Here is a 27,210-nt window from a genome sequence, read left to right on the forward strand (position 1 = left end):
GTGTCTATGAAGTTACCATGACATTGCATTATACAGATTGTGCTGGCTTCCCCAGTATTGTGTGCTGTTTTACCCTTCACCAAAGTTTCCGCTTATCTACTGTCTATAAAGCGTGTTTCCATTCCCACTCCTCCCCTCCCCTGTAACCATCAAAGATTGTTTCTTTTTATGTGTAACCCTTTTCATGAGTTTTTGCAGTAGTGGTCTCATACAATATTGTCCTTTTGTGACTGATTTATTTCACTCAGCATAATGCCCTCCAGGTTCATCCACATTGTGAGATGCTTCACAGATTCATGGTTGTTCATTATTGTTGGGTAATACTCCATTGTGTGTATGTACCACAATTTTTTTTTTATTCATCTGTTGGTGGGCATCTAGGTTGTTTCCATCTTTTTGCTATCGTGAACAATGCTGCAGTGAACATGGGTGTGTGTATGTCTATTCGTGTGATGACTCTGATTTCTCCAGGATATATTCCTAGGAATGGGATTGCTGGATCATATGGTATTTCTATTTCTAGCTTTCTAAGGAAGCACCATATTGTTTTCCGAAATGGTTGTATCATTTTGAATTCATACCAGCAGTGCATAAGAATTCCAATCTCCCTGCAGCCTCTCCAACATTTGTTATTTCCTGTTTTATTGATTTGTGCCAGTAATGCTGGGGTGAGATGGTATCTCATTGTGGTTTGGATTTGCCCCTCTCTAAGATATTGAGCATTTCCTCGTGTGTCTGTTGGCCACTTGAATGTTTTCTTTGGTGAAGTGTCCATTTATTTACTTTGCCCATTTTTTAATTGGATTATTTGTCTTTTGTTGCAGAGGTGTTGGATTTCTTGTAGATTTTAGAGATTAGACCTTTGTCTGATTTGTAATAGCCAAAAACTTTTCCTAGTCTGTAAGATCTCTTTTTACTCTTTTGGTGAAGTCTTTTGATAGCATAAGTGTTTAATTTTTAGAAGATCCCTGTTATCTAGCTTTTCCTCTGGAGCTTGTTTGGTGTTGGTTGTGGATTATATCTTTTTAATGCTATGTATTTGGTCCTCTAGCATTGATCCTATTTTTTCGTCTATGAACTTCATAGTTTTTGGCTTTATTTTTAGGTCTTTCATCCATTTTGAGTTAGTTTTTGTATATAGTGTGAGGTATGGGTCTTGTTTCACTTTTTTGCATATGGACATCCAGTTTTACGAGCACCATTTGTTAAAAAGACTTGTCTTTTCCCATTTGATGGACTTTGGGTACTTGTTGAAGATCAAGTGACCATAGGTGGATGGATTTACATCTGGGTTCTCAATTCTGTTCCATTGGTCAATGTATCTGTTGCTGTACCAGTACCAGGCTGTTTTGACTACCATAGCTGTATAGTAGGTTCTGAGATCAGGAAGTGTGAGTCCTCCAACTTTATTCTTTTTCTTCTTCAATAGTCCTTTACTTATCTGGGGCTTCTTCCCTTTCTATATAAAGTTAATGATAACTTTTTCCATCTCTTTAAAGAATGTTGTTGGTATTTGGGTTGGTACTGCATTGTATTTGTAAATTGCTTTGGGTAGAATTGCCATTTTCACAATATTGAGTCTGTCAGTCCATGAGCATGGTATGTTTTTCCGTTTATGTAGACCTCTTTTGGTTTTCTGTAGAAGTGTTTTGTAGTTTTCTTTGTATAGGTCTTTTATATCCCTGGTTAGGTTTATTCCCAAGTTTTTTTTTTGGAATAAATGGTATCGTTTTCCTGATTTCTTTTCATCATTCTCTTTATTGGTGTATAGGAATCCAACTGATTTTCGTATGTTTATCTTGTATCATGCAACTCTGCTGAATTTTTCTATTAGTTCCAGTAGTTTTCTCATAAAGTCTTTTGGGTTTTCTATGTACAGTATCATATCATCCACAAATAGGGATGGTTTCCCTTCTTCATTATCAATTTGGATGCCCTTTTTTTCTGTTCCTTGCCTTATTGCTCTAGCTAGGACTTCCAACACACTGTTAAATAGGAACAGTGATAAAGGGCATTCTTGTCTTGTTCTTGTTCTCCTGGGGAGTTTTTTTCAGCCTCTCTCCATTAAGAATGATGTTAGTCTGAACCAGAGACCTACATCATCCTGAGACCAGAAGAACTAGTTGGTGCCTGGCCACAACTGATGACTGCCCTGACAGGGAGCACAACAGGGAACCCCTGAGGGAGCAGGAGATCAGTGGGATGCAGACCCCAAATTCTCACAAAAAGACCATACTTAATGGTCTGACTGAGACTAGAGGAATCCCCAAACCTTCTGTTGGCCCAGGACAGGAACCATTCCCAAAGACAACTCATCAGACATGAAAGGGCCTGGACAGTGGGTAGGAGAGAGATGCTGATGAAGAGTGAGCTATATGTATCAGGTGGACACTTGAGACTGTGTTGGCATCTCCTGTCTGGAGGGGGGATGGGAGGATAGAGAGAGTTGGAAGCTGGCAAAATTGTCACGAGAGACTGGAAGGGCTGACTCATTAGGGGGAGAGCAAGTGGGAGTACGGAGTAAGGTATATATAAACTTATATGTGACAGTCTGACTTGATTTGTAAACGTTCACTTGAAGCTCAATAAAAGTCGATAAAAAAAAAAGAATGATGTTAGTCATTGATTTTACATATTTGCACTTCATTATGTTGAGAAATTTTCCTTCTGTATGTATTTTATTGAGAGTTTTTATCAGGAGTGGGTGCTGGACTTTGTTAAATGCTTTTTCTGCATCGATTGAGATGATCATGTGATACTTTTCTTTCCCTTTATTTTTGTGGTGGATTACATTGATTGATTTTCTAATGTTGAGCCATCCTTGCCTACCTGGTATGAATCCTACTTGGTCATGGTGTATTATTATTATTATTATTATTATGATGCTGACTTCTTTTGGCTAGAATTCTGTTGAGAATTTTCCCATTGGTATTCATGAGAGGTATTGGTCTGTAATGTCTTTTTTTGTGGTGTCTTTGCCTGGTTTTGTTATCAGGGTTTTCCTGGCTTCATAGACATAATTTCTCACTACTTGGTATGACAAAGTATTCTAAAGCTTACCTTGTACATTCTGTTCCCCCTACCTCAAATTAGGCTTTTAAAGATAAATACCTCTTGAGTTCTCTTACTGATACTTTCAAGTCAAATAACAGACTACAAGGATTTTACTTAATCTCTTTTCTATTGCATCTGCATCTCCTTTCATTCATACTGAGAATCGTGGGTTTCAAGGACACAAGGAACAACAGAATTAGAATATCCCATAATCGTTCCTTTGCCTTATCTAGAAAAACACACAACCCTTCAGAATAACAATAGCATACTAATATAGCATAGTCTATTATCACATTGTAGTCATAATAATTGTATAATACTATCACCTGCCTATATCATTACAATAATAATTCTTATTTTTTGTACATGCTTGCTTCATTCCCCCCCTTTTCTTATAGTTGTGCTGTATCTACATTGACAGAGCATAAAATGGTTACATACTCTTCTCTCTCCTTTTTTAACCTTCATTTAGTTTTAGCACTTCAGGTAACTATACGTTTAATACTTACAACTAGACCTTACGTTGGTATCTCTCTACATTTTAGTTGTGTGAAGCTCCTTTTCTAGTAGATTTTTCAGTAAGAGCTCATGGGAACAATATTCATTGTGTTCTTGCATGTTAATGACAGGTTTGATGGACATAAGTTTTTGGTTTACATTTTCTTCCCTTGAGTATCATAAATACGTTAATATTCGTTCTGGCATGAAGAGTTGTACAAAAGTCAAATAGTAATCTAGTTTTCATTCCCTTATAAGTCATTTATTTTTCTTTTAAAATTTTTTGGAATGTTCAGCAATTTCACTAGGATATATATTAGTATTGATCATTCTGGGCAAAGATTTTCAGGTACATGGTATGCTCTTAATTTGTCGTTTCAATTTTTAAAAAAAATTTAGGAAAGTTATCCTGAATTTTAGTTTTTAATATTTGTTCAGACAGAACAAGGGGGTACTGATTGGTTTAATGTCAGGAAAGTTATGTGTCAGGGTTGTATTCTTTCACCATACCTATTCAATCTGTATGCTGAGCAAATAATACAAGAAGCTGGACTATATGAAGAAAAGGCCTCGGGATTGGAGGAAGGCTCATTAACAACCTGCCTTATGCAGATGACACAACCTTGCTTGCTGAAAGTGAAAAGGACTTGAAGCACTTACTATTGAAGATCAAAGACCACAGCCTTCAGTATGGATTGCACCTCAACATAAAGAAAACAAAAATCCTCACAGCTGGACCAATGACCAACATCATGATAAACAGAGGAAAGATTGGAGTTGTCAAGGATTTCATTTTACTTGGATCCACAATCAACAGCCATGGAAGCAGCAGTCAAGAAATCAAAAGACGCATTGCATTGGGTAAATCTGCTGCAAAGGACCTCTTCAAAGTGTTGAAGAGCAGAGATGTCACCTTGAAGACGAAGGTGTGCCTGACCCAAGCCATGGTATTTTCAATCGCATCATATGCATGTGAACGCTGGACAATGAATAAGGAAGACCAAAGAAGAATTGACGCCTTTGAATTGTGGTGTTGGTGAAGAATATTGAATATACCAAGGACTGCCAAAAGAATGAACAAATCTGTCTTAGAAGAAGCACAACCAGAATGCTCCTTAGAACCAAGGATGGCGAGACTGGGTCTTACGTACTTTGGACATGTTGTCTGGAGGGATCAGTCCCTGGAGAAGGACATCATGCTTGGTAAAGTAGAGGGTCAGTGGAAAAGAGGAAGACCCACAATGAGGTGGATTGACACAGTGGCTGCAACAATGAACTCAAGCATAACAACAATTGTAAAGATGGTGCAGGAATGGGCAGTGTTTTGTTCTGTTGTGCATAGCGTTGCTATGAGTTGGAGTCAACTCGACAGCACCTAACGACAACAACAACAATATTTGTTCTATTCACTTGCTTTATTTTTTGTCCTCAGACACCTATTATTCATATTTTGGATCTCATTTGCCCATCTTCAGTATTTGTCAGTTTTTCTCAGTTTCTCAGATTCATTTCGTATTTTCATTTCTTCTTAAAAAATTATTTAAAACATATTGTGCTAAATATATGTAATAAAACTTTTACCTTTTTAATAATTTTTAAGTGTGTGTAATTCAGTGACATTAATTCCTTTCATCATGTTCTGCAGTCATCACCACTGTCTTATTTCCAAAAGTTTTCATTCCTCCTTAACAGAAACTCAGTACTCCTTAGACAATAACTGGACATTCCTCACTCCCTACAGCCCCTGGTAACCATTAATAAATTTATGTCTCTATGCATTTGCCTATTCTGTATATTTCACATAAATTGAGTCATATAATATTTGTTCTTTTGTGCCTGACTTATTTCACTTAGCATCAACTTTTCAAGTTTCACCCATGTCACGGCATATATCAGAACTTCATTTCTCTTTATGGCTGAATAATATCTCATTGCATGTGTATACAGTGATACATTTTGTATATCCATTCATCTGTTCGTGGACACTTGGGTTGTTTCTACCATTTGGCTATTGTGAATAATGCTGCTATGAGCATTGGTATACAAGTATTCATTTCAGTCCCTGCTTTCAAGTCTATTAGGTATACACCTAGGAGTGAAATCACTGGGCCACATAATAATTTTATGTTTAACTTTTTGAGGAACTGCTAAACGGTTTTCTGCAGTGGCTGCACCATTTTACATTCCTACCAGTAATGAATGAGGGTTCCAATATATCCACATCCTTGTTAGTTTTCCTGATAATAGCCATCCTAGTGAGTTAGCAACATCATGATAAACAAAGATCAAAGTCATCAAGGCTTTCATTTTATTTGGATCCACAATCAACGCCCTGATGACATTGAGCATCTTTTTCATGTGGTTATTGCCTTCTGTCTATCTTCCTTGAAGAAATGTCTATTTGAGTCCTTTACTCATTTTTTAAAATTGGATTGTCTTTTTGTTGTTGAGTTGTAGGAGTTCTTTGTATATTGTAGATATCAAAATTTTATCAGATAATTATCAAGTATTTTCTCCTATTATATAGGTTGTCTCTTTACTTTTTGTTAACATGAGGCTTTACTTCTATGTTTTCTTCTAAGAGTTTTATAGTTTTAATTTTTATATTTCAGTCATTGATTCTTTTTGAGTTAATTTTTGCTTGTGGTGTGTGGTGAGTCCAACTTCATTCTTTTGCAAGTAGAGAGCCAGCTTTCTCAGCACTGTTTGTTGAAGGGGCTATTCTTTCTCCATTGAATGGACTTGGCACTCTTGTCTAAAACCATTTCACTATAGACGTATGGGTTTATTTCTGGATTCTCAATTGTATTGCATTGATCTATGTGCCCATCCTTATAACAGTACCACACTGTTTTGATTACTGTAGCTTTAGAGTACATTTTGCAGTTGGGAAGTGTGAGTCCTCCTACTTTGTTCTTCATTTTCAAGATTGTTTTGGCTATTGGAGCCTTTTGAAATTCCACGTGAATTTGAGGATTGGCTTTTCCATATCTGCAAAAAAAGACTGTTGGAATTTTGTTAAAGATTTCACTGAATTTGTGTATCATTTAGTGTAGTATTGACATCTGTATGGTATTAAATCTTCCAATCTGTGAACACAGAATGTTTTTCACTTTCTTAGGTCTTCTTTAATTTTCCTTCAACAATATTTTTTAGTTTTTAGTGTTTAGGTCTTTCACTTCTCTAAACTAAAAACCAAAACCAAAACCAAACCCATTGCCATTGAGTTGATTCTGACTCATAGAGACCCTGGTTCAATTTATTCCTAGGCATTTCATTCTTTTAGATGCTATTATAAATGGAATTGTTTCCTTAATTTCCTTTTTTGGATTGCTCTTTTTGCTAATGTAAGGAATTGCCGACCTTTAAGGAAACCAACTGACCTTTGTGTATTGATTTTATACCCTGTCGCTTTGCTAATAAAATTTATTTGTTAGCTTTAGCAGCTTTCTTAATGGATTACATAGGATCTTGTCATCTGCAAACAGAGATGTATTTACTTTTTTTTTCCCCCAATTTCAGTATAATTTTCTTGCCTAATTGCTCTGGATAGAACTTTCAGCACAATGTTGAATAGCAGTTGTGAAAATTGTCATCCTTATATTGTTCCTGATTTTAGGGGGAAAGCTTTCAGTCTTTAATCATTGAATATGATTTTAGCTGTGGGTTTTTCATAAAAGCCCACCATCCTGTTGGGGAATTTCCTTTCTATTCCTAGCTTGCTGAGTGTTTTTATCATGAGAGAGTATGGAATTTTTCCCAATGGCTTTTCTGTATCAATTGAGATGATCATGTGGCTTTTTCCTTTGTTGTATTAATATGGTGTATTGCATTGATTGATTTTTTTAAAGATGAACCACCTTTCTATTCCTGGAATAAATCCCACTAGGTCATAGTGAATAATCCTTTTAATGTGCTCTCGGATTCAGTTTGTTAGTGTTTTCTTGAGGAATTTTGCGTTTATATTCCTAAGGAATATTGGTCTGTAGTTTTCTTGTGATGTGTTTATCTGGCTTTGGTATAAGGGTAATGCTGGTTTTGAGAATGAGTTAGGAAGTGTTCTGTTCCTTCTAGTTTTTGGTGAAGTTTGGTGAAGGATTGGTGTTAATTCTTCTTTAAAGAATTCCCCAGTGAAGGCTTCTGGCCCTGGAGTTTTCTCTGTTGTGAGGTTTTGATTACTGATTCAATCTCTTGTTACTAGTCTGCTGAGATTGTCTATTTCCTGTTGAGTCATTTAGGTAGTTGTGTGATTCTAGGAATTTGTCCATTTCATCTTGGCTATCCCGGGTGATGCAATGGGAAAGTGCTCAGCTGTGAAATGAAAGGTTCATGTTTCAGATCCACACAGCAACTCTGTGGGGGAAAGACCTGGTGATCTGCTCCTGTAAAGATTACAGCCTAGAAAACCCTGTGGGGCACTTCTACTCTGTCACATGGGGTTGCTTTGAGTCAAAAATCAGCTCAATGGCACCTAACAACAACAACAACAGTCTAGTTTGTTGGCATACAATTGTTCATAGTATTGTTATAATTCTTTTATCTCTGTAGGATCAGTAGTAATGTCCTCACCTTCATTTTGCATTTAGTCATTTGTGTCTTTTCTTTTTTCTTTGTCCACCTAGTTAACCATTTTTTGTTGTTGTTGTCAATCTTTCTAAGAACCAACTTTGGTGCCATTGATTCTATCTCTTGTTTTCCTATTCTCCTTTCCATTTATGTCCACTCTGTCTTTATTATTTCCTTCTTTCTGATAGCTTTTGTCTTCGTTTTTTCTTCGTTTTTTAGTTCCTCAAGGTTAAAGCTGGGTTGCTGATTTGAGATCATCCTTCTTTTATAGCAGTAAATTTCCCCTTGAACATTGCCTTTGCTGTGTCCCATTAGTTTTGGTATGTTGTACCTGCATTTTCAATCGTATCCAAGTATTTTCCAATTTCTCTTGGAATTTTTCCTTTTACCCATTGTTTGTTTAATAACATGTTAATTCACACATATTTGTGATGTTTCCGTTTTTACTTGTGTTATGATTTCTAGTTCCATTCCATTGTGATCAAAGAAGATTCTTTGTATGATTTAAATTATTTTAAATTTACTAAGACTTTTGTGACCTAAAAAATGGTGTATCTTGAAGAAAAATTCATGTGCACTGGGGAAGAATGTATATTCTGCTGTTATTGGGTAGAGTATTCTATGTCTGTTAGATCCAGTTAATATATAGTGTTGTTAAAGTCTTCTATTTCCTTATTGATTTTCTGTCTCTTTTTGAAAGTAATATACTGGAGTCTCCAGTATTACTTTAGAACTGCTTGATTCTACAATTCTGTCAATGCTCGCTTTATATATATTTTGGTGCTTTATTGGGTAGGTGCATATGTAGTTATGATTGCTATATCTTCTTGAGGAATTGTCACTTTTACTGATATATAATGTTCTTCATAGTCTCTTGTAATCTTTTTTGAGCTAAAATCTATTTTGCTTGGTATTAGTATAACCACGCAACTCCTTTTGGGTACTATTTGTGTGGACTATCACTTTTCATTCTTCCTCTTTCAACATACTTGTATATTTGGATGTAAAGTAAGTCTGTTTAAACAACATCACTTGAATCATTTTTGAAAAATCCATTCTGTTGATTTCTGTGTTTTGATTGGTAAGCTTAATCCAGTTACTTTTTTTTTTTTTAACATTTTATTGTTTACAGAGCAAATTAGGTTCTCATTTAACAATTTCTGTACATACTGTTCAGTGACATAGGTTACATTTTCCATGTTGTGTTAACATTCTCATTGTTTCCATTCTGGTTGGTTGTTCTGTTTCCTTTTATCTAGCTTCCCTGTTCCTACCCTCAATCTTCTCATCTTTGCTTTAAGGTAAATGTTGACTGTTTGGTCTTATATAGATTTTTTTTTTAAAGGACCACAGTACTCACGGGTGATATTGTTTATGAGCCAATGTGTTATTTAGCTGAAAGTTGACCTCTGGAATTGGTTTCAGTTCAAAATTTAAAGGGTATTTCGGGGTAATAGCCTTGGGCATCCCTCAAGTCTCTACTGGTCCAGTAAGTCTGGTGTTTTTTTAAGGAGTTGAGTTTTGTTCTACAATTTTCTCCCATTCTTCAGGAGTACCTGTTGCACCCCTGGTCATAACAGTTGGTAGTGGTAGCCAGGCACCATCTAGTTCTTCTGGTATCAGAATAGATGAGGCTGTGGTTCACGTAGGCAGTTAGTCCTGTAGACCAGTTTCTTCTTCTAGTCTTTGGTTTTCTTCTCCCTCTTGCTCCAGTTGAGTAGAGATCAATAGTTATATTTTAGGTGGCCACTCACAAGCTTTTAAGACTCCAGATGCTACTTATCAAACTAGGATGTAGATCATAAACTTCATGGACTATGTTGTACCAAATCATGGACTTATCCCATGAGATTTATCCTAAGCCTTCAAACCCAGTAAACCAATTCTGCGAGGTGTTTGGTTACACTTGGGAAGAATCCATGACTGTGTTTCCTATGTGCTTTATTATATGTTAATATTTGTGCAGCGTACACAAACATGTATAAACAGACACCTACAGATACACCTATACATACACACATATATGCCTTCTTATACACATTAGATGCATACATATCTACCTATGTAACTACTCATGTATATTTTGGTTGTTATTGCTATTGTTACAAAATTATATATGTTGATGGCATTTAACAACAATGTCTCTTATTCTTGTGTACTTCTTGGTGTCATCATTGACCTTGGTCAGGTTGTGCAAACTTTGTCCACATTCAGCCTTTCTCATCATCAAAAATAACGAGTGCCTACTGTCTACAGAGTCATTCCCTCTCTCTCCCCCTCTGAACATTGGTTTCTGTATGTCTACCTATTTTTTCTTTTTTTATAAAAGCGGGATCATACAAAATTATCTTTTTTTGATTGACTTATTCCACTCTGCATAACATCCTCCAGATTCATCCATGATATATTTCATGGATGAGTTCATGATATGAACTCATCATGATTCTTTATAGCTGTGTAGTATTCCATAATTAATTTACTTTTATATTAATTACCATAATTAATCTACTTTTAAATTAATTACTTATATGGAAGGATTTACTTTTGAGGTTTTGTTATTTGTTTTAATTTTGCTCCTCATTTCCTCCATTACTGCCTTTTGTGTTTAATTGATTTTTTGTTTTGTACTATTTTTATTTCCTTCAGATTTTCTTTTACATATATATGTGTATAAATATATTGGTTACTCTATTAATGGGCACCCTGTGGATTGCAATTCACATCTTCAATTTATAAAAATCTAGTTTGAATTAATACCGGTTTTGGTTTAGTAGTGTATAAAACTCTGCTTCCGTTCATCTTTTTCCTCCCCTTTTGTGTTGTTATTGTCACGAATTACATCTTTGTATGTTTGCCCAATAAGATAGATTTATAACTGTTATTTTAGCATTTTTCTTTTTAATCATATAGGAAAATAAGAGGAGTTACAAACCAAATGCACAGTAATCCTTACCTTAACATTTAACTATTTATATTTAATCAGCATCAGGATTGGAGGAAGACTCATTAACAACCTGTGATATGCTGATGACACAAATTTGCTTGCTGAAAGTGAAGAAGACTTGAAACACTTACTGATGAAGATCAAAGATCACAGCCTTCTGTATGGATTACACCTCAACATAAAGAAAACAAAAACCCTCACAACTGGACCAATAAACAACATCATGATAAATGGAGAAAATATTGAAGTTGTCAAGGATTTCATTTTGCTTGGATCCACAATCAATGCCTGTGGGCGCAGCAGCCAAGAAATCAAATGACATATTGTATTGGGCAAATCTGCAAAAGACCTCTTTTAAAGTGTTAAAAAGCAAAGATGCCACTTGAAGGACTAAAGTGCACCTGACCAAAGCCATGGAGTTTTCAGTCACCTCATATGCATGTAAAAGCTGGACAGTGAATAAGGAGGATCAGAGAAGAAGTGATGCCTTTGAGATATGGTGTTGGTGAAGAATATTGAATATACCATGGACTGCCAGAAGAACGGACAAATCTGTCTTGGCAGAAGTACAGCCAGAACGGTTCTTAGAAGCAAGGATTGAGAGACCTCATTTTACATAATTTGGACATGTTATAAGGAAGGACCAGTCCCTGGAGAAGGACATCATGCTTGGGAAAGTAGAGAATCAGAGAAAAAGAGGAAGACCCTCAATGAGATGGATTGACACAGTGGCTACAACAATGGGCTCAAGCACGATAAAGATCATGAGGATGGCACAGGACTGGGCAGTGTTTCTTCTGTTGTACACAGGGTCACTATGAGTTCAAATTGACTTGATGGCACCTAACAAAAATGACAATATATTTACCTTTACCAGTGTTTTTCTCTCATTTTATGGTTTCAAACTACTATTTAGCGTCTTTTCATTTCAGCCTGAAGCATTTTTTGTTGGACAGGTCTATTATAGACAAATTCTCTCAGCTTTTGTTTACAATGCAATGTTTCAGTTTCTCCTTCATTTCAGAAGGATAGTTTTGCTTAATATAGAATTCTTGGTTAAGATTTTTTTTTCTATCATGATATTTTAAACATGTCATTCAAAGCCTTATGGCCTCATACTCTGATAAGAAATCAGCTGTTATGGAGGATCTTGTGCAGATAATATTTCTGTCCTTTTGCTTTCAAGATTCTCTCTTTGTCTTAGAACAGTTTGATTATATTGTGTCTCAGTGTGGATCTGTTTTCAATTATCCTATTTTGAATTCACTGTACTTCTTCAATCTATATATTCATATCTTTTATAATACTTGAGTAGCTTTTGACCATTATTCTTCAAATACTTTTTTCTGCCCCTTTATCCCTCTCTTCCTTCCATTATGCATATGGTGGTACACTTGATAGTGTTCTAAATTTCCCTCAGACTTTGTTCATTTTTCTTCATCCCCCCACCCCCAGTTTTTTTGCTTCTTGGACTGGATAATTTTAATTGAGCTGTCTTCATGTTTGCTGACTCTTTCTTCTGTCTGCTCAAATCTGCTGTTGAAACTTTCTAGTGAATTTTGCATTTCATGTATTGCACTTTTCAGCTCCAGAATTCTATTTGGTTCCTTTTTTAATTTCTATCTCTTTATTAGTATTCTCTATTTGTTGAGATTTTTTTTTTCCCTTTCTTTCTCTATGGTTTCCTTTAACTCTTTGTGCATATTTAAGGCAGTTCATTTAAAGTCTTTGTTTAGTAAGTCTAAAGTCTATGCTTCCTTTGGGACAGTTTTAATTTTATTTTTTCCCATCAGTTGGGCATAATTTCTCATTTCTTTGCATGCCTCCTAACTTTTTCTTGAAATTGGGTATTTTGAATATTATAATGTGATAACTGTGGAAATCAGATCCTTCTACTCCCTTACAGTTTGTTTTCGTGGCTTGCTGTGGTTTTTAGTTGCTTATTTGGTCACGTTTTAAAGCTATTTTTTAAAGACTGTATTCTTTGTCATTTTCACTTTCTTTGTGTACGACATCCTTGATGTCATCCCACAACTCTTCTAGTCTATAGCCTTCAGTGTGGATTGACCCTGAATGTGAAGAAAATAAATCCTTAAAATGAAATCAATAAACGATATAATGATAAATAATGAAGAAACTGAAGTTGTCAACAATATCATTCTTTTTGGATCAACAATCAAAATCTATGGAAGTAGCAGCTAAGAAATTCATCAATACATTGTATTAGCTTAGTCTTCTGTAGAAGACCTCTTTAAAGTTTTAAAACAAAGGTGTCACTTTGATGATTAAGGTGCACCTGACCCAAGCCATGGTTTTTTAATCACTTCATATGCATGCAAAAGCTGGACAATATAAAAGGAAGACAGAAGAATTGATGCATTTGAATTATGGTGTTGGAGGAGAATATGAAATATACTGTAGACTTCCAGAAGAACAAACAAATCATTCTCAGAAGAAGTACAGCCAGAATGCTCCTTAGATACAGGATGGCTAGACTTTGTCTTGGTTACTTTGAACACATCTTCAGGAAAGACCAGTTGTTAGAAAAGGGCATGATGTTTAGTAAAGTAGAGGGTAAATGAAAATGAAGAAAACATTTTATGAAATACATTACACAATAGCTGTAATAATGGGCTGAAGCATACCAATGATCATGAAGATGGTACAGGGCTGGGCAGTGTTTCATTGTGTTATACACTGATTCAGAGCCAACTCAATGGCAAATGACAATGACAACAATATTCTTTGCCATATTTTGACTCTAAAGTCTTTGTTCCTTTAGTGTTTTGTCAGCTAGTGGGTTTGACAGAGATTTCCTTAGATGCCTGTCTCCAAAAGCATGAAAAGAAGAAGAAAAGGGATACTCTCCAATCTTTGAAGATTGGCCCTGTGTTGGAATACTCCTTGAATGCTTAGCCAGGCCATCCTTTCTCAAGCCAACTTTCTGCCCCCAAAAAGTTTGAGTTAAGTGAAACAAAGGCAACCTCCTTATGTGTTAGTCCTTCGGGGAATTTCTAGACAGGTCCAAACAGACAAACAGAACTCCTTGGGAACCAGGCCATTTGCTCCCTCGGAACCAGTTTCCCACAGTGGGAATGTCGCCTGCCATATTTAAGACTATAGCTGTGCTGGGTAAGTAGGTGGGGCAAGGTGAACTTAAAAATGCCACAAAGTTCTCCTCCTGTGTTTAAGTTACCTTTTTCTCAACTCAGCATTCTCGTGGTTGCTGTAAAGCCATGTTCCAGAGTTCTGACAAAGTTGATTTTGTCAATTTTTGATTGTTTGTTTGATGTTTCTGTGGCGGATGGGTCCTTGGGTTCCCTACTCTGCCGTTTTCACTGACATAACTCCCTAAGTGCCCTAATAGTTTTTCTTTCGACAAAAATTTAAAAGTGATTTTAAATTTTATATGGAAGTTCAACAGATCAAAAATAACCAAGTGAGTTCTAAAGAAAAAGAATGAGGTTGGAAGACTTGCCCTAACTGATATCAAGATTTATTATAAAGCTATATTAATTATTGTAATGCTGTATTAATTATATATATAATTATAAAACTAATCATGTGTAGTTTTGATACAAGGCTAGACAAACAGATCAATGGACTCAAAGAAATAGGAACTTCTGTATGTGGAAAATTTTATTTAGGGCAGAGTAAGTACTACAATAAACGGTTCTGGGATGATTGGTTATTCATATGGAAGAAACAAAAATGGACTCCTATTTCATAACATATACAAAAATCACTTTCAGATGGATTAAAGACCTAAATGTAAGAGAAGAAACAATAAAAAGCTGAGGAGGAAATAATAGGAGGCTATGGGGCTATCTTTATGACCTGGGGGAAGGAACAATTACAAAACAAAATATAGATCTTAAGAGGAAACATTGCTAAATTCAACTATTTTAAAAGTAAAACATCAGTTATCTTTAAAAAATCCATAAAGGGGCATGAGAGGTCTCAAATAGGGTGAAATATTTGGATAACATAAACTGACAAAGAATTACTCAGAACATATAGATAACTTCTATTTATCTGTGAGTAAGAGAAACAAGCCACTACAAAATGCTTTATTTAAAGGGAATGAAAAGACATTTCATAGAAGAGAAAACACAAATAGTCTACAAATATATTAAAATACATCATACCCTTTAGTAATTTTTTTTAACCAGGAAGTGCGACTCTGGCATGTTAAAGTTATAGACAAAAATGAAAATGTTCATTGACTTTTAAACAATTGTCTTCTCATTTTATAAAACCCTTCCATTGAGTGCACATTGCCCTCTAGTACTGCCCTATATATCCCTTTCTACCTTTTCCCAAGAAGTCGTCCTGAAAAAATTTTCTGTACTTAAATGTTCATTTTTCTCATCTACCCATTCCTTAATACTTCAGGCTGACTTCTGCCTTCAAAGTCTATAGAAATAGCCCTCTAAGAATAGTAATGACCCCAATGGTGCTGAAAATCCATTGGACATGTTTCTTGACACCTCAGCAAATATGATGTTGTTGACCATTTTGCTCTTCTTGAAGTGCTGTTTTGGCCTCTTCTGACCTAATATGCCTATCAGGTATATTAGCTTCAGATTCTTATTATTTTACCTTTTTTTTTTTTTTTTAAATTTTGTCCTTTTTCTTTAAGAAGATTTCCATAAAATTGAGTAAAACTCCAGCCACATTAACAGCAATATTTCAGAATAGGGTATTTTCTGGTTATTTTGCTCATAGTCTTTTCTTGTCTTTAATTTCCTAGGATTGATTTTTGTTGCTGTTGTTTTTGCTAGATTAGAATGTGTAGTAGAATAGTTTATAAATTCTTAAATTTCTGAAAATAGTTTCATTTTGCCTTCACACTTAAATGCTAAGGTGTTTAAATTTAGAATGGAGATTTAATATTTTCCCTGGGCTCTTTATAGACATTGCTCCATAGTTTCATAGTGTTTTCTCTTTCTATTTAATATTTGTCTGTTATGTTGTTAATTTTTGCTCATATTTGATCTCCACTTGTTTTTATCAATAACATTCTAGAATTAACAGTATCAGTAACTGATAATGTGGGTTTCCTCAGTAACTGAGAAGGCCACTGTTCTAGATTTAGGGGTTTAAATAATTGTAGAGTTCTGATTACAGTGAGTGTTTGCATTGAGATATGGTATAATAACTGAGTTTCCTGTCAATTCCAAGGCCGGAAGGGAGGTTTTGAGAATCGTGGAGTCTCCCTTGATAGGGGTAAGAATGAATAATTCCAAGGGAGTGTGTTTTAGTGGACATCACTTGCTAAGCCTTTTTTTTTTTTTTTTTAATAATTTTTATTGAGCTTTAAGTGAACGTTTACAAATCAAGTAAGTCTGTCACATATAAGCTTATATACACCTTACTCCATACTCCCACTTACTCTCCCCCTAATGAGTCAGCCTGCTCCCTCCTTCCAGTCTCTCCTTTAGTGGTAATTTTGCCAGTTTCTAACCCTCTCTACCCTCCTATCTCCCCTCCAGAAAGGAGATGCCAACACAGTCTCAAGTGTCCACCTGATACAAGTAGCTCACTCTTCGTCAGCATCTCTCTCCAACCCATTGTCCAGTTCCTTCCATGTCTGATGAGTTGTCTTCGGGAATGGTTCCTGTCCTGGGCCAACAGAAGGTTTGGGGACCATGACCGCCGGGATTCCTCTAGTCTCAGTCAGACCATTAAGTCTGGTCTTTTTATGAGAATTTGGGTTCTGCATCCCACTGATCTCCTGCTCCCTCAGGGGTTCTCAATTGTGCTCTCTGTCAGGGCAGTCATCGATTGTGGCCAGGCACCATCTGGTTCTTCTGGTCTCAGGATGATGTAAGTCTCTGGTTCCTGTGGCCCTTTCTGTCTCTTGGGCTCATAGTTATCATGTGACCTTGGTGTTCTTCGTTCTCCTTTGATCCAGGTGGGTTGAGATCAATTGATGCATCTTAGATGGCCGCTTGTTAGCATTTAAGACCCCAGATGCCACATTTCAAAGTGGGATGCAGAATGTTTTCATACTAGAATTATTTTGCCAATTGACTTAGAAGTCCCCTTAAGCCATAGTCCCCAAACCCCCGCCCTTGCTCCGATGACCTTTGAAACATTCAGTTTATCCTGGAAACTTCTTTGCTTTTGGTCCAGTCCAGTTGCGCTGACCTTCCGTGTATTGAGTATTGTCCTTCCCTTCACCTAAAGTAGTTCTTATCTACTAACTAATCAGTAAATAACCCTCTCCCACCCTCCCTCCCTCCCCCCCTTGTAACCACAAAAGAATGTGTTCTTCTCAGTTTATACTATTTCTTAAGAACTTATAAGAGTGGTCTTATACAGTATTTGTCCTTTTGCCTCTGACTAATTTTACTCAGCATAATGCCTTCCAGGTTCCTCCATGTTATGAAATGTTGCACAGATTCATCACTGTTCTTTACTGATGCGTAGTATTCCATTGCGTGAATATACCACAATTTATTTAACCATTCATCTGTTGATGCACACCTTGGTTGCTTCCAGCTTTTTGCTATTGTAAACAGAGCTGCAATAAACATGGGTGTGCATATATCTGTTCGTGTAAAGGCTCTTATTTCTCGAGAATATATTCCAAGGAGTGGGATTGCTGGATTGTATGGTAGTTCTATTTCCAGTTTTTTAAGGAAGTGCCAAATCGATTTCCAAGGTGGTCGTACCATTTTACATTCCCACCAGCAGTGTATAAGAGTTCCAATCTCTCCGTAGCCTCTCCAACATTTATTATTTTGTGTTTTTTGTATTAATGCCAGCCTTGTTGGAGTGAGATGGAATCTCATGGTAGTTTTAATTTGCATTTCTCTAATGGCTAACGATGGAGAGCATTTTCTCATGTATCTGTTAGCTGCCTGAATATCTTCTTTAGTGAAGTGGGTGTTCATATCCTTTGCCCACTTCTTGATTGGGTTGTTTGTCTTTTTGTGGTTGAGTTTTAACAGAATCATATAGATTTTAGAGATCAGGCGCTGGCCGGAGATGTCATAGCTGAAAATTCTTTCACAATCTGTAGGTGTGCTAAGCCTTTTTATAGCTAAAAATATTTTCCTTAACAAGTGGACATTAATTTTCTTAGTATGTTTTCTGGAGAGTCTCACCCTTTTTTTGTTAGATCTATGTTTTCTTACTATTTAGCCCAATGTTTCTCAAACTTCAGTATGCAAAGAAATTATCTGCAGGGTTAGTTAAAACACAAATTGCTAAACCTCAGCCCCTCTGATTTCTGATTCAGTAGGCTGAGGTTAGGTGTTAAGATTTGCATTTCTCACAATTATGCTTGTTAGGTAATGCTTGATGCTGTTGGTTGTTGGACCACACTTGGTGAACCACTGCTTGGGAGTTAGAGCCCTGGTGGTGTAGTGGTTAGGAGCTACGGTTGCTAAGCAAAAAGTCAGCAGTTTGAATCCACCAGCTGCTCCTTGGAGACCCTATGGGACAGTTCTACTCTGACTGTAGGGTCGCTATGAGTTGGAGTCGACTTGATGACAATGGGCTTGGTTTTGATTTGGCTCTAGAGTTAGTGCTAAAAAGAGAAATTTTAGATTAAACTGATTTTTGTGTAGTTGTTAGTAATTACTTTTCATGACTGAATAATTTAATAATGTATGTTTTTAAATGATGTAATTCAAAGCTTTTACCCAGATATGATAGCATGGGTTTCATTTTTTTGGAAAATTTGATCGTTTGAACATTATATTTTCTAAGTGGTAAATACTGATATTTTTGAATTACATGATTGCTTTTTACGTTTATTCATTTTCTCTTGCAGTCTCCCAAATTAGTTTTTTGCATTTCTCTTTAAAAACACTAAGTAGTCATATAATATTTTATATCTTGAATTTATAAGCCCTTTAGCAGGACACAGCTATATTGAAGTTGTATTGGGAAGAGATTGTTTTTCATTATTGTACTCTGCTATATGAAAAAAATAATACTCCTCCAAGAGAGATTTAAATTTTTTTTTCTTTCCCGCGTTAAGAAAACCTATGAAATCATACCTGTGAATTATTTTGGGACCTCATAACAGAGACCTATAAGGAAGGATTGAAATTTTAAGGACATTTCATAACTAGGTTGCCTCGAAATACAAAAATATTATGATTTTGAATTACAGATTTATAAAATTTCACTTTAGCAATTAGTGTATTTTGGGTATTGAAAATTGCAAGAGAAATGAAATAAATATTATAAATTGTGAAGAATTCAATTTTTGAATATATTATTTAACTTTACTTTCCAGATTTTGGAATCTCTTTTTAAGGTAAGTTCAATATACTTAATATTATTAATCCTACTGAAATTTAATACAGAAATACATGTAAATGAAGAATAGTTTCTAAGTTTTGGGAAAGACAGAACTCCCAAAACTTCTGCTATGTATATATAAAAATTTTATGTTCCAGTTGCATGTTGTATTAACCCTCTTTCTGAATCCCAGGATAACCTAATGTCTAGAGCAGGACTAATGTTTGGTAGATGAAGACACATACACATATATTTATTTCATTGTAGAAATTTAACTTGTGAATAACTGATACTTATTTTTTATTTTTTTGAAAGTGGTTTCAGCATCAGGTCAATCAGATGGAGGAGGTAAATATAACGTTTTTTAATTGTTAAATTAATTAAATTGGTATTTTGACTCATTTGAAAACTAATTTAAAGTACAGTAAGTTATAAAGTTTTGAATACTCTTTGGTTATGATGTAATTTTTTGATTTTAGATTTAGAAGGAATAAATGGGTGCAATAAAATCTTTCTCAGTGCTTTACAAACTCTTGTTGTTGCTAGTTGCCATGGATTCAGCTCTGATGCATGGCGACCTTACAGGTAACAGGGCAAGACATTACCTGATCCTGCACCGTGCAAACTGTATTTCTGTATATATCTGGTATTCTCTGAGTTCAACTGACATATAACTGAATAATTATTATTTTCCTAATTTACATAGAGTTAGGTTATAAGAGAATTTTATCAATTTAAACTTTTCTCCTGTTATTTAAAAAATTATATATAATGTATATGCTTAGATATAAAATTATGTATTGGTTTTCTTTAAACTTAATATGTTATTTAAAAGATCTTTTATACTTTGGATTTTCAGGTGTTTTGCCAGCAGTTTGAGAACCATTGGTATCTGCCTTTAGGGTTTTTTAAAATTCTATTTTGGAAAATACTTTATATATGCCGTTACTATAGGAGAACAATTCCAGGATAGCTTTAATGATTTACAGCATTATTTTAGTTCCCTGGCCACTCTTAAAGTTCAGTCCAAGTAAACACTCTTGAAACCTGGGTACTTTAAACAAAGGCCCCTTTTCTTCAGATTTAAAATTAAAGGTTAAAGATAGAAATTGTGCCTATCTCCTAGTGCCCTCTCATTATTTTCCGTGTGGCCCCAGAATAGAAGACTTTCATGGTCTGTCTGCTCTTTGTTTTAGGATAGCTATAGCTGACATTGGAAGAATGTTAGTAGTTCTTTGATCATGGCACATTGGCCATATATTTCTAGAGATGTACGGTTTTTTTTTTTTTTTAGGGTTAGGGCGAAGTTCATTATTCCCTTACGTTCTTGTAAAATAAGTACTTTTTTGTGACTTGTGCAATTCAGCTTGTCTTTTACCTTCTTATTTTTTATCTACCAACTTCTTTTTTATTCTACTTTATGCATGGGTTTGTCTCACTCTTGTCTTTCAACACCTAGTCCTGTCAATGCAAGACCCATCCAAATCCCTGGCCTGTTAGTTCCTTGATCTCTTCATCTCCGAAGGTCTAGTGTCCTTTTTCACCTCAGGTACCTATTTTCAGTCACATTCTGGACCTTGTCATCAGCCAAATTGCTTTATTTTAAAAATCACTAATTCAAGGAATTTATTCTTGAACTACACATTTCCATCTTTCCAATTATTTAAGTACTACTCTGAACACTCTTTGACTTCATCAAGACCAGTTTATTCTTTTTACTATTTATTCAGGTTGGAGACTATGTACTACATCTCAGCAAATTTCCTAACTTCCTGATCTCACTTACCTTTTTGTTTTTTGATTGCATCTGTCTAATAAAACTTAACCTGAAGGAATGCAATTATTTGCTTTGCCTTTTTTTTTTTTTCCCAGGCCTATAGCTTAACAGTGAAACACCACTAAAGAAAGTGATGGAATAGGTCAGGCACAATTGACCCAGATACTGCCTGGCAGTTCTATTGCATGTCTAAAATGAATTTCAACCCTTTTAACTACCATCTCAAACCCACTCTCTGAGTTCCATTTTCCTCTTCACTCTTTGCCAGTGACTTGGAAGGCTCAAAATAGAAGCCATTGCTTGGAACTCCTTCAACTCTACAAAAACTGACTTATGTCCGTATTCTTACTATTTTCTTTTGCTCCTCTAAAAACAGAGATGCTGTTCTTTGCTCTTATATAAGACTCATATTTTCATATCTACATCCCATTCAATTGTATTCTTCCTTTCATTTTTTAAATATGCTAAAGGCTCTCTCATTTGATACCACGTTCCTCTCCAGCTGCAGGCCTATTTCTCTTTTGTCCTTCAAACCAATTTTTAAAAATTATTTTGTATGTTAGCTTGCCCACCTGAAGGAAACAATCATTAAATTATTGCTAGAAAATAAAGGCAAAAAACAAGATTTGTAAGAGCAAAAAACATTGCAGACAGCCCAGGAACAATGACACTAATTTACTTAAAAAAAAAAAAAAAGTGTTATTCAACTGATAAGCTAGCACATAGCAAAGAGATCAATCTGGGCATTCTTTCCTTGAAAGGGACAAGTAGGGACATCAAACGATGAGGAGTTGTTTATGAATTTTTCTATAAAACCTTAAGAGTTTTGCTGTGGAGTATGCATTACACCTCCATGCATCTGTCAGGTTGTTGGACTGTGGGGACTTGTGTGTTGCTGTGATGCTGGAAGCCATGCCACCAGTATTCAAATACCAGCAGGGTCATCCATGGTGGACAGGTTTCAGTTGAGCTTCCAGACTAAGACAGACTAGGAAGAAGGACCTGGCAGCCTACTTCTGAAAAGAATTAGCTAGTGAAAACCTTATGACTAGCAGTGGAACATTGTCTGATATAGTGCCGGCAGATGAGCCCCTCAAGTTGGAAGGCACTCAAAAGATTACTGGGGAAGAGCTGCCTCCTCAAAGTAGAGTTGACCTTAATGATGTGGATGGAGTCAAGCTTTTAGGACCTTCATTTACTGATGTGGCATGACTCAAAATGAGAAGAAACAGCGGCAAATGCAAACACCCAATAAAAATCAGAACCTGAAATGTACGAAGTATGAATCTAGGAAAACTGGATATTGTCAAAAATGAAATGGAACACATAAACATTGATATCCTAAGCATTAGCAATCTGAAATGGACTGGTTTTGGCCATCGAATCAGACAACCATGTGGTCTGCTACAATGGGAATGAAATTTGAAGAGGAATGGTGTTGCATTCATCATCAAAAAGCACATTTCGAGGCGGAGCCAAGATGGCGGACTAGGCAGACGCTACCTCGGATCCCTCTTACAACAAAGACACGGAAAAACAAGTGAATCGATCACATACATAACAATCTACGAACCCTGAACAACAAACACAGATTTAGAGACGGAGAACGAACTAATACGGGGAAGCAGCGATTGTTTCCAGAGCCTGGAGCCAGCGTACCAGTCAGGTACGGCACAAGCACAGAGACCTGCTCCACCCCCCTGAACTAACCCCGGGAGGGGGACTAGCCGGTTCCACGGGCGGCGTGGGACGCAGCCGTTAGGAGAAGTCCCCGGGAGGCAGTGACTGATCTTGGAGCAGAAAGAGCAGCATCCGAGCCGGGGAACCGTCCCGCAGGGATTTGGACTGCACGCAGGTACGCCATAAACATGGAGAGTTGCTCCACCCCCTGAACTAACCCCGGGAAAGTGACCAGCCGGGTCGCGCGGGCGGCGTAGGACGCAGCCGGTAGGAGAAGTCCCCGGGAGGCAGCGACTGGTATTGGAGCGGGGAGAACAGCGTTCCAGCCGGGACACTCGGTCGCGGCACAAGCACGGGGAGCTACTCCACCCATCTGAACTAACCCCGGGAGGGGGCCCACCTGGTTCACGGGGGCGGCACGGCCACGCGGCTGGAGGGACGAGAAGTCCCCGGGAGGCAGCGACTGATTTTGGAGTCGAGAGTGCACCGTCCCAGTAGGGGAGCCTTGACGCTGGGCGTGGGGCTGGAAGCGGAGGATCTGACCGTGACTCCAGCGGGCCAGACCCCCTGGGGGCAATCTCCACACAGCCAGCACACATAGGCGACGCGCCTGCGGGAATCTCAGATATAATAGTCATTCCAAGCAAGACAAGCAACTCTGGCTATATTCTGAGGTGCTACTCTCCTATCTCTCTGTTCCCTCCCCCACCCTCCCCAGGCGGCTTCATTAACATCTGAATAGCCTGAGCCAGAGGGAGAACTCTGATAGGGATCTGACTGCTGTTTTTTTTTAGCGGATTTTCTGGAAAAACTAGTTTCCCAGTGATGGCTCGGAGACAACAATCCATATCAAACCACTTAAAGAAGCAGACCGTGACAGCTTCTCCAACCCCCCAAACAAAAGAATCAAAATCTTTCCCAAATAAAGATACAATTTTGGAATTATCAGATACAGAATATAAAAAACTAATTTACAGAATGCTTAATGATATCACAAATGAAATTAGGATATCTGCAGAAAAAGCCAAGGAACACACTGATAAAACTGTTGAAGAACTCAAAAAGATTATTCAAGAACATACTGGAAAAATTAATAAGTTGCAAGAATCCATAGAGAGACAACATGTAGAAATCCAAAAGATTAACAATAAAATAACAGAATTAGACAACACACTAGGAAGTCAGAGGAGCAGACTCGAGCAATTAGAATGCAGACTGGGACATCTGGAGGACCAGGGAATCAACACCAACATAGCTGAAAAAAAATCAGATAAAAGAATTAAAAAAAATGAAGAAACCCTAAGAATTATGTGGGACTCTATCAAGAAGGATAACCTGCGGGTGATTGGAGTCCCAGAACAGGGAGGGGGGACAGAAAACACAGAGAAAATAGTTGAAGAACTTCTGACAGAAAACTTCCCTGACATCATGAAAGACGAAAGGATATCTATCCAAGATGCTCATCGAACCCCATTTAAGATTGATCCAAAAAGAAAAACACCAAGACATATTATCATCAAACTTGCCAAAACCAAAGACAAACAGAAAATTTTAAAAGCAGCCAGGGAGAAAAGAAAGGTTTCCTTCAAGGGAGAATCAGTAAGAATATGTTCTGACTACTCAGCAGAAACCATGCAGGCAAGAAGGGAATGGGATCACATATACAGAACACTGAAGGAGAAAAACTGCCAACCAAGGATCATATATCCAGCAAAACTCTCTCTGAAATATGAAGGCGAAATTAAGATATTTACAGACAAACACAAGTTTAGAGAATTTGCAAAAACCAAACCAAAGCTACAAGAAATACTAAAGGATATTGTTTGGTCAGAGAACCAATAATATCAGATATCAGCACAACACAAGGTCACAAAACAGAACGTCCTGATATCAACTCAAATAGGGAAATCACAAAAACAAACAAATTAAGATTAATTAAAAAAAAAAAATACACATAACAGGGAATCATGGAAGTCAATAGGTAAAAGATCACAATAATCAAAAAGAGGGACTAAATACAGGAGGCATTGAACTGCCCTATGGAGAGTGATACAAGGCGATATAGAACAATACAAGTTAGGTTTTTACTTAGAAAAATAGGGGTATATAATGAGGTAACCACAAAAAGGTATAACAACTCTATAACTCAAGACAAAAACCAAGAAAAACGTAACGACTCAACTAACATAAAGTCAAACACTATGAAAGTGAGGATCTCACAATTTACTAAGAAAAACGCCTCAGCACAAAAAAGTATGTGGAAAAATGAAATCGTCAACAACACACATAAAAAGGCATCAAAATGACAGCACTAAAAACTTATTTATCTATAATTACCCTGAATGTAAATGGACTAAATGCACCAATAAAGAGACAGAGAGTCACAGACTGGATAAAGAAACACGATCCATCTATATGCTGCCTACAAGAGACACACCTTAGACTTAGAGACACAAACAAACTAAAACTCAAAGGATGGAAAAAAGTATATCAAGCAAACAATAAGCAAAAAAGAAGAGGAGTAGCAATATTAATTTCTGACAAAATAGACTTTAGACTTAAATCCACCACAAAGGATAAAGAAGGACACTATATAATGATAAAAGGGACAATTGATCAGGAAGACATAACCATATTAAATATTTACGCACCCAATGACAGGGCTGCAAGATATATAAATCAAATTTTAACAGAACTGAAAAGCGAGGTAGATACCTCCACAATTATAGTAGGAGACTTCAACACACCACTTTCGGAGAAGGACAGGACATCCAGTAAGAAGCTCAACAGAGACACGGAAGATCTAATTACAACAATCAACCAACTTGACCTCATTGACTTATACAGAACTCTCCACCCAACTGCTGCAAAATATACTTTTTTTTCTAGCGCACATGGAACATTCTCTAGAATAGACCACATATTAGGTCATAAAACAAACCTTTGCAGAGTCCAAAACATCGAAATATTACAAAGCATCTTCTCAGACCACAAGGCAATAAAACTAGAGATCAATAACAGAAAAACGAGGGAAAAGAAATCAAATACTTGGAAAATGAACAATACCCTCCTGAAAAAAGACTGGGTTATAGAAGACATCAAGGAGGGAATAAGGAAATTCATAGAAAGCAACGAGAATGAAAATACTTCCTATCAAAACCTCTGGGACACAGCAAAAGCAGTGCTCAGAGGTCAATTTATATCAATAAATGCACACATACAAAAAGAAGAAAGAGCCAAAATCAGAGAACTGTCCCTACAACTTGAACAAATAGAAAGTGAGCAACAAAAGAATCCATCAGGCACCAGAAGAAAACAAATAATAAAAATTAGAGCTGAACTAAATGAATTAGAGAACAGAAAAACAATCGAAAGAATTAACAAAGCCAAAAGTTGGTTCTTTGAAAAAATTAACAAAATTGATAAACCATTGGCTAGACTGACTAAAGAAATACAGGAAAGGAAACAAATAACCCGAATAAGAAATGAGAAGGACCACATCACAACAGAACCAAATGAAATTAAAAGAATCATTTCAGATTATTATGAAAAATTGTACTCTAACAAATTTGAAAACCTAGAAGAAATGGATGAATTCCTGGAAAAACACTACCTACCTAAACTAACACATTCAGAAGTAGAACAACTAAATAGACCCATAACAAAAAAAGAGATTGAAACGGTAATCAAAAAACTCCCAACAAAAAAAAGTCCTGGCCCGGACGGCTTCACTGCAGAGTTCTACCAAATTTTCAGAGAAGAGTTAACACCACTACTACTAAAGGTATTCCAAAGCATAGAAAATGACGGAATACTACCCAACTCATTCTATGAAGCCACCATCTCCCAGATACCAAAACCAGGTAAAGACATTACAAAAAAAGAAAATTATAGACCTATATCCCTCATGAACATTGATGCAAAAATCCTCAACAAAATTCTAGCCAATAGAATCCAACAACACATCAAAAAAATAATTCACCCTGATCAAGTGGGATTTATACCAGGTATGCAAGGCTGGTTTAATATCAGAAAAACCATTAATGTAATCCATCACATAAATAAAACAAAAGACAAAAACCACATGATCTTATCAATTGATGCAGAAAAGGCATTTGACAAAGTCCAACACCCATTCATGATAAAAACTCTTACCAAAATAGGAATTGAAGGAAAATTCCTCAACATAATAAAGGGCATCTATGCAAAGCCAACAGCCAATATCACTCTAAATGGAGAGAACCTGAAAGCATTTCCCTTGAGAACGGGAACCAGACAAGGATGCCCTTTATCACCACTCTTATTCAACATCGTGTTGGAAGTCTTAGCCAGGGCAATCAGGCTAGATAAAGAAATAAAAGGTATCCGGATTGGCAAGGAAGAAGTAAAGTTATCACTATTTGCAGATGACATGATTATATACACAGAA

General features: G+C 36.4%; 1 protein-coding gene across 1 annotated transcript in view; it reads left to right on the plus strand.

Moving 5' to 3' along the window:
- The window catches only part of CCDC7 (coiled-coil domain containing 7), a 422,824-nt gene that overhangs the window by 27,963 nt on the left and 367,651 nt on the right, over positions 1-27,210 (plus strand). The window contains exons 4-5 of the mRNA XM_049881615.1: positions 19,320-19,340; positions 19,640-19,672. Coding sequence (XP_049737572.1) covers positions 19,320-19,340; positions 19,640-19,672 — 54 coding nt within the window. The remainder of the gene's footprint in view (positions 1-19,319; positions 19,341-19,639; positions 19,673-27,210) is intronic.

The sequence above is a fragment of the Elephas maximus genome, chromosome 4 (genome assembly GCF_024166365.1).
Source record: "Elephas maximus indicus isolate mEleMax1 chromosome 4, mEleMax1 primary haplotype, whole genome shotgun sequence".
In the NCBI taxonomy this organism is placed as follows: domain Eukaryota; kingdom Metazoa; phylum Chordata; class Mammalia; order Proboscidea; family Elephantidae; genus Elephas; species Elephas maximus.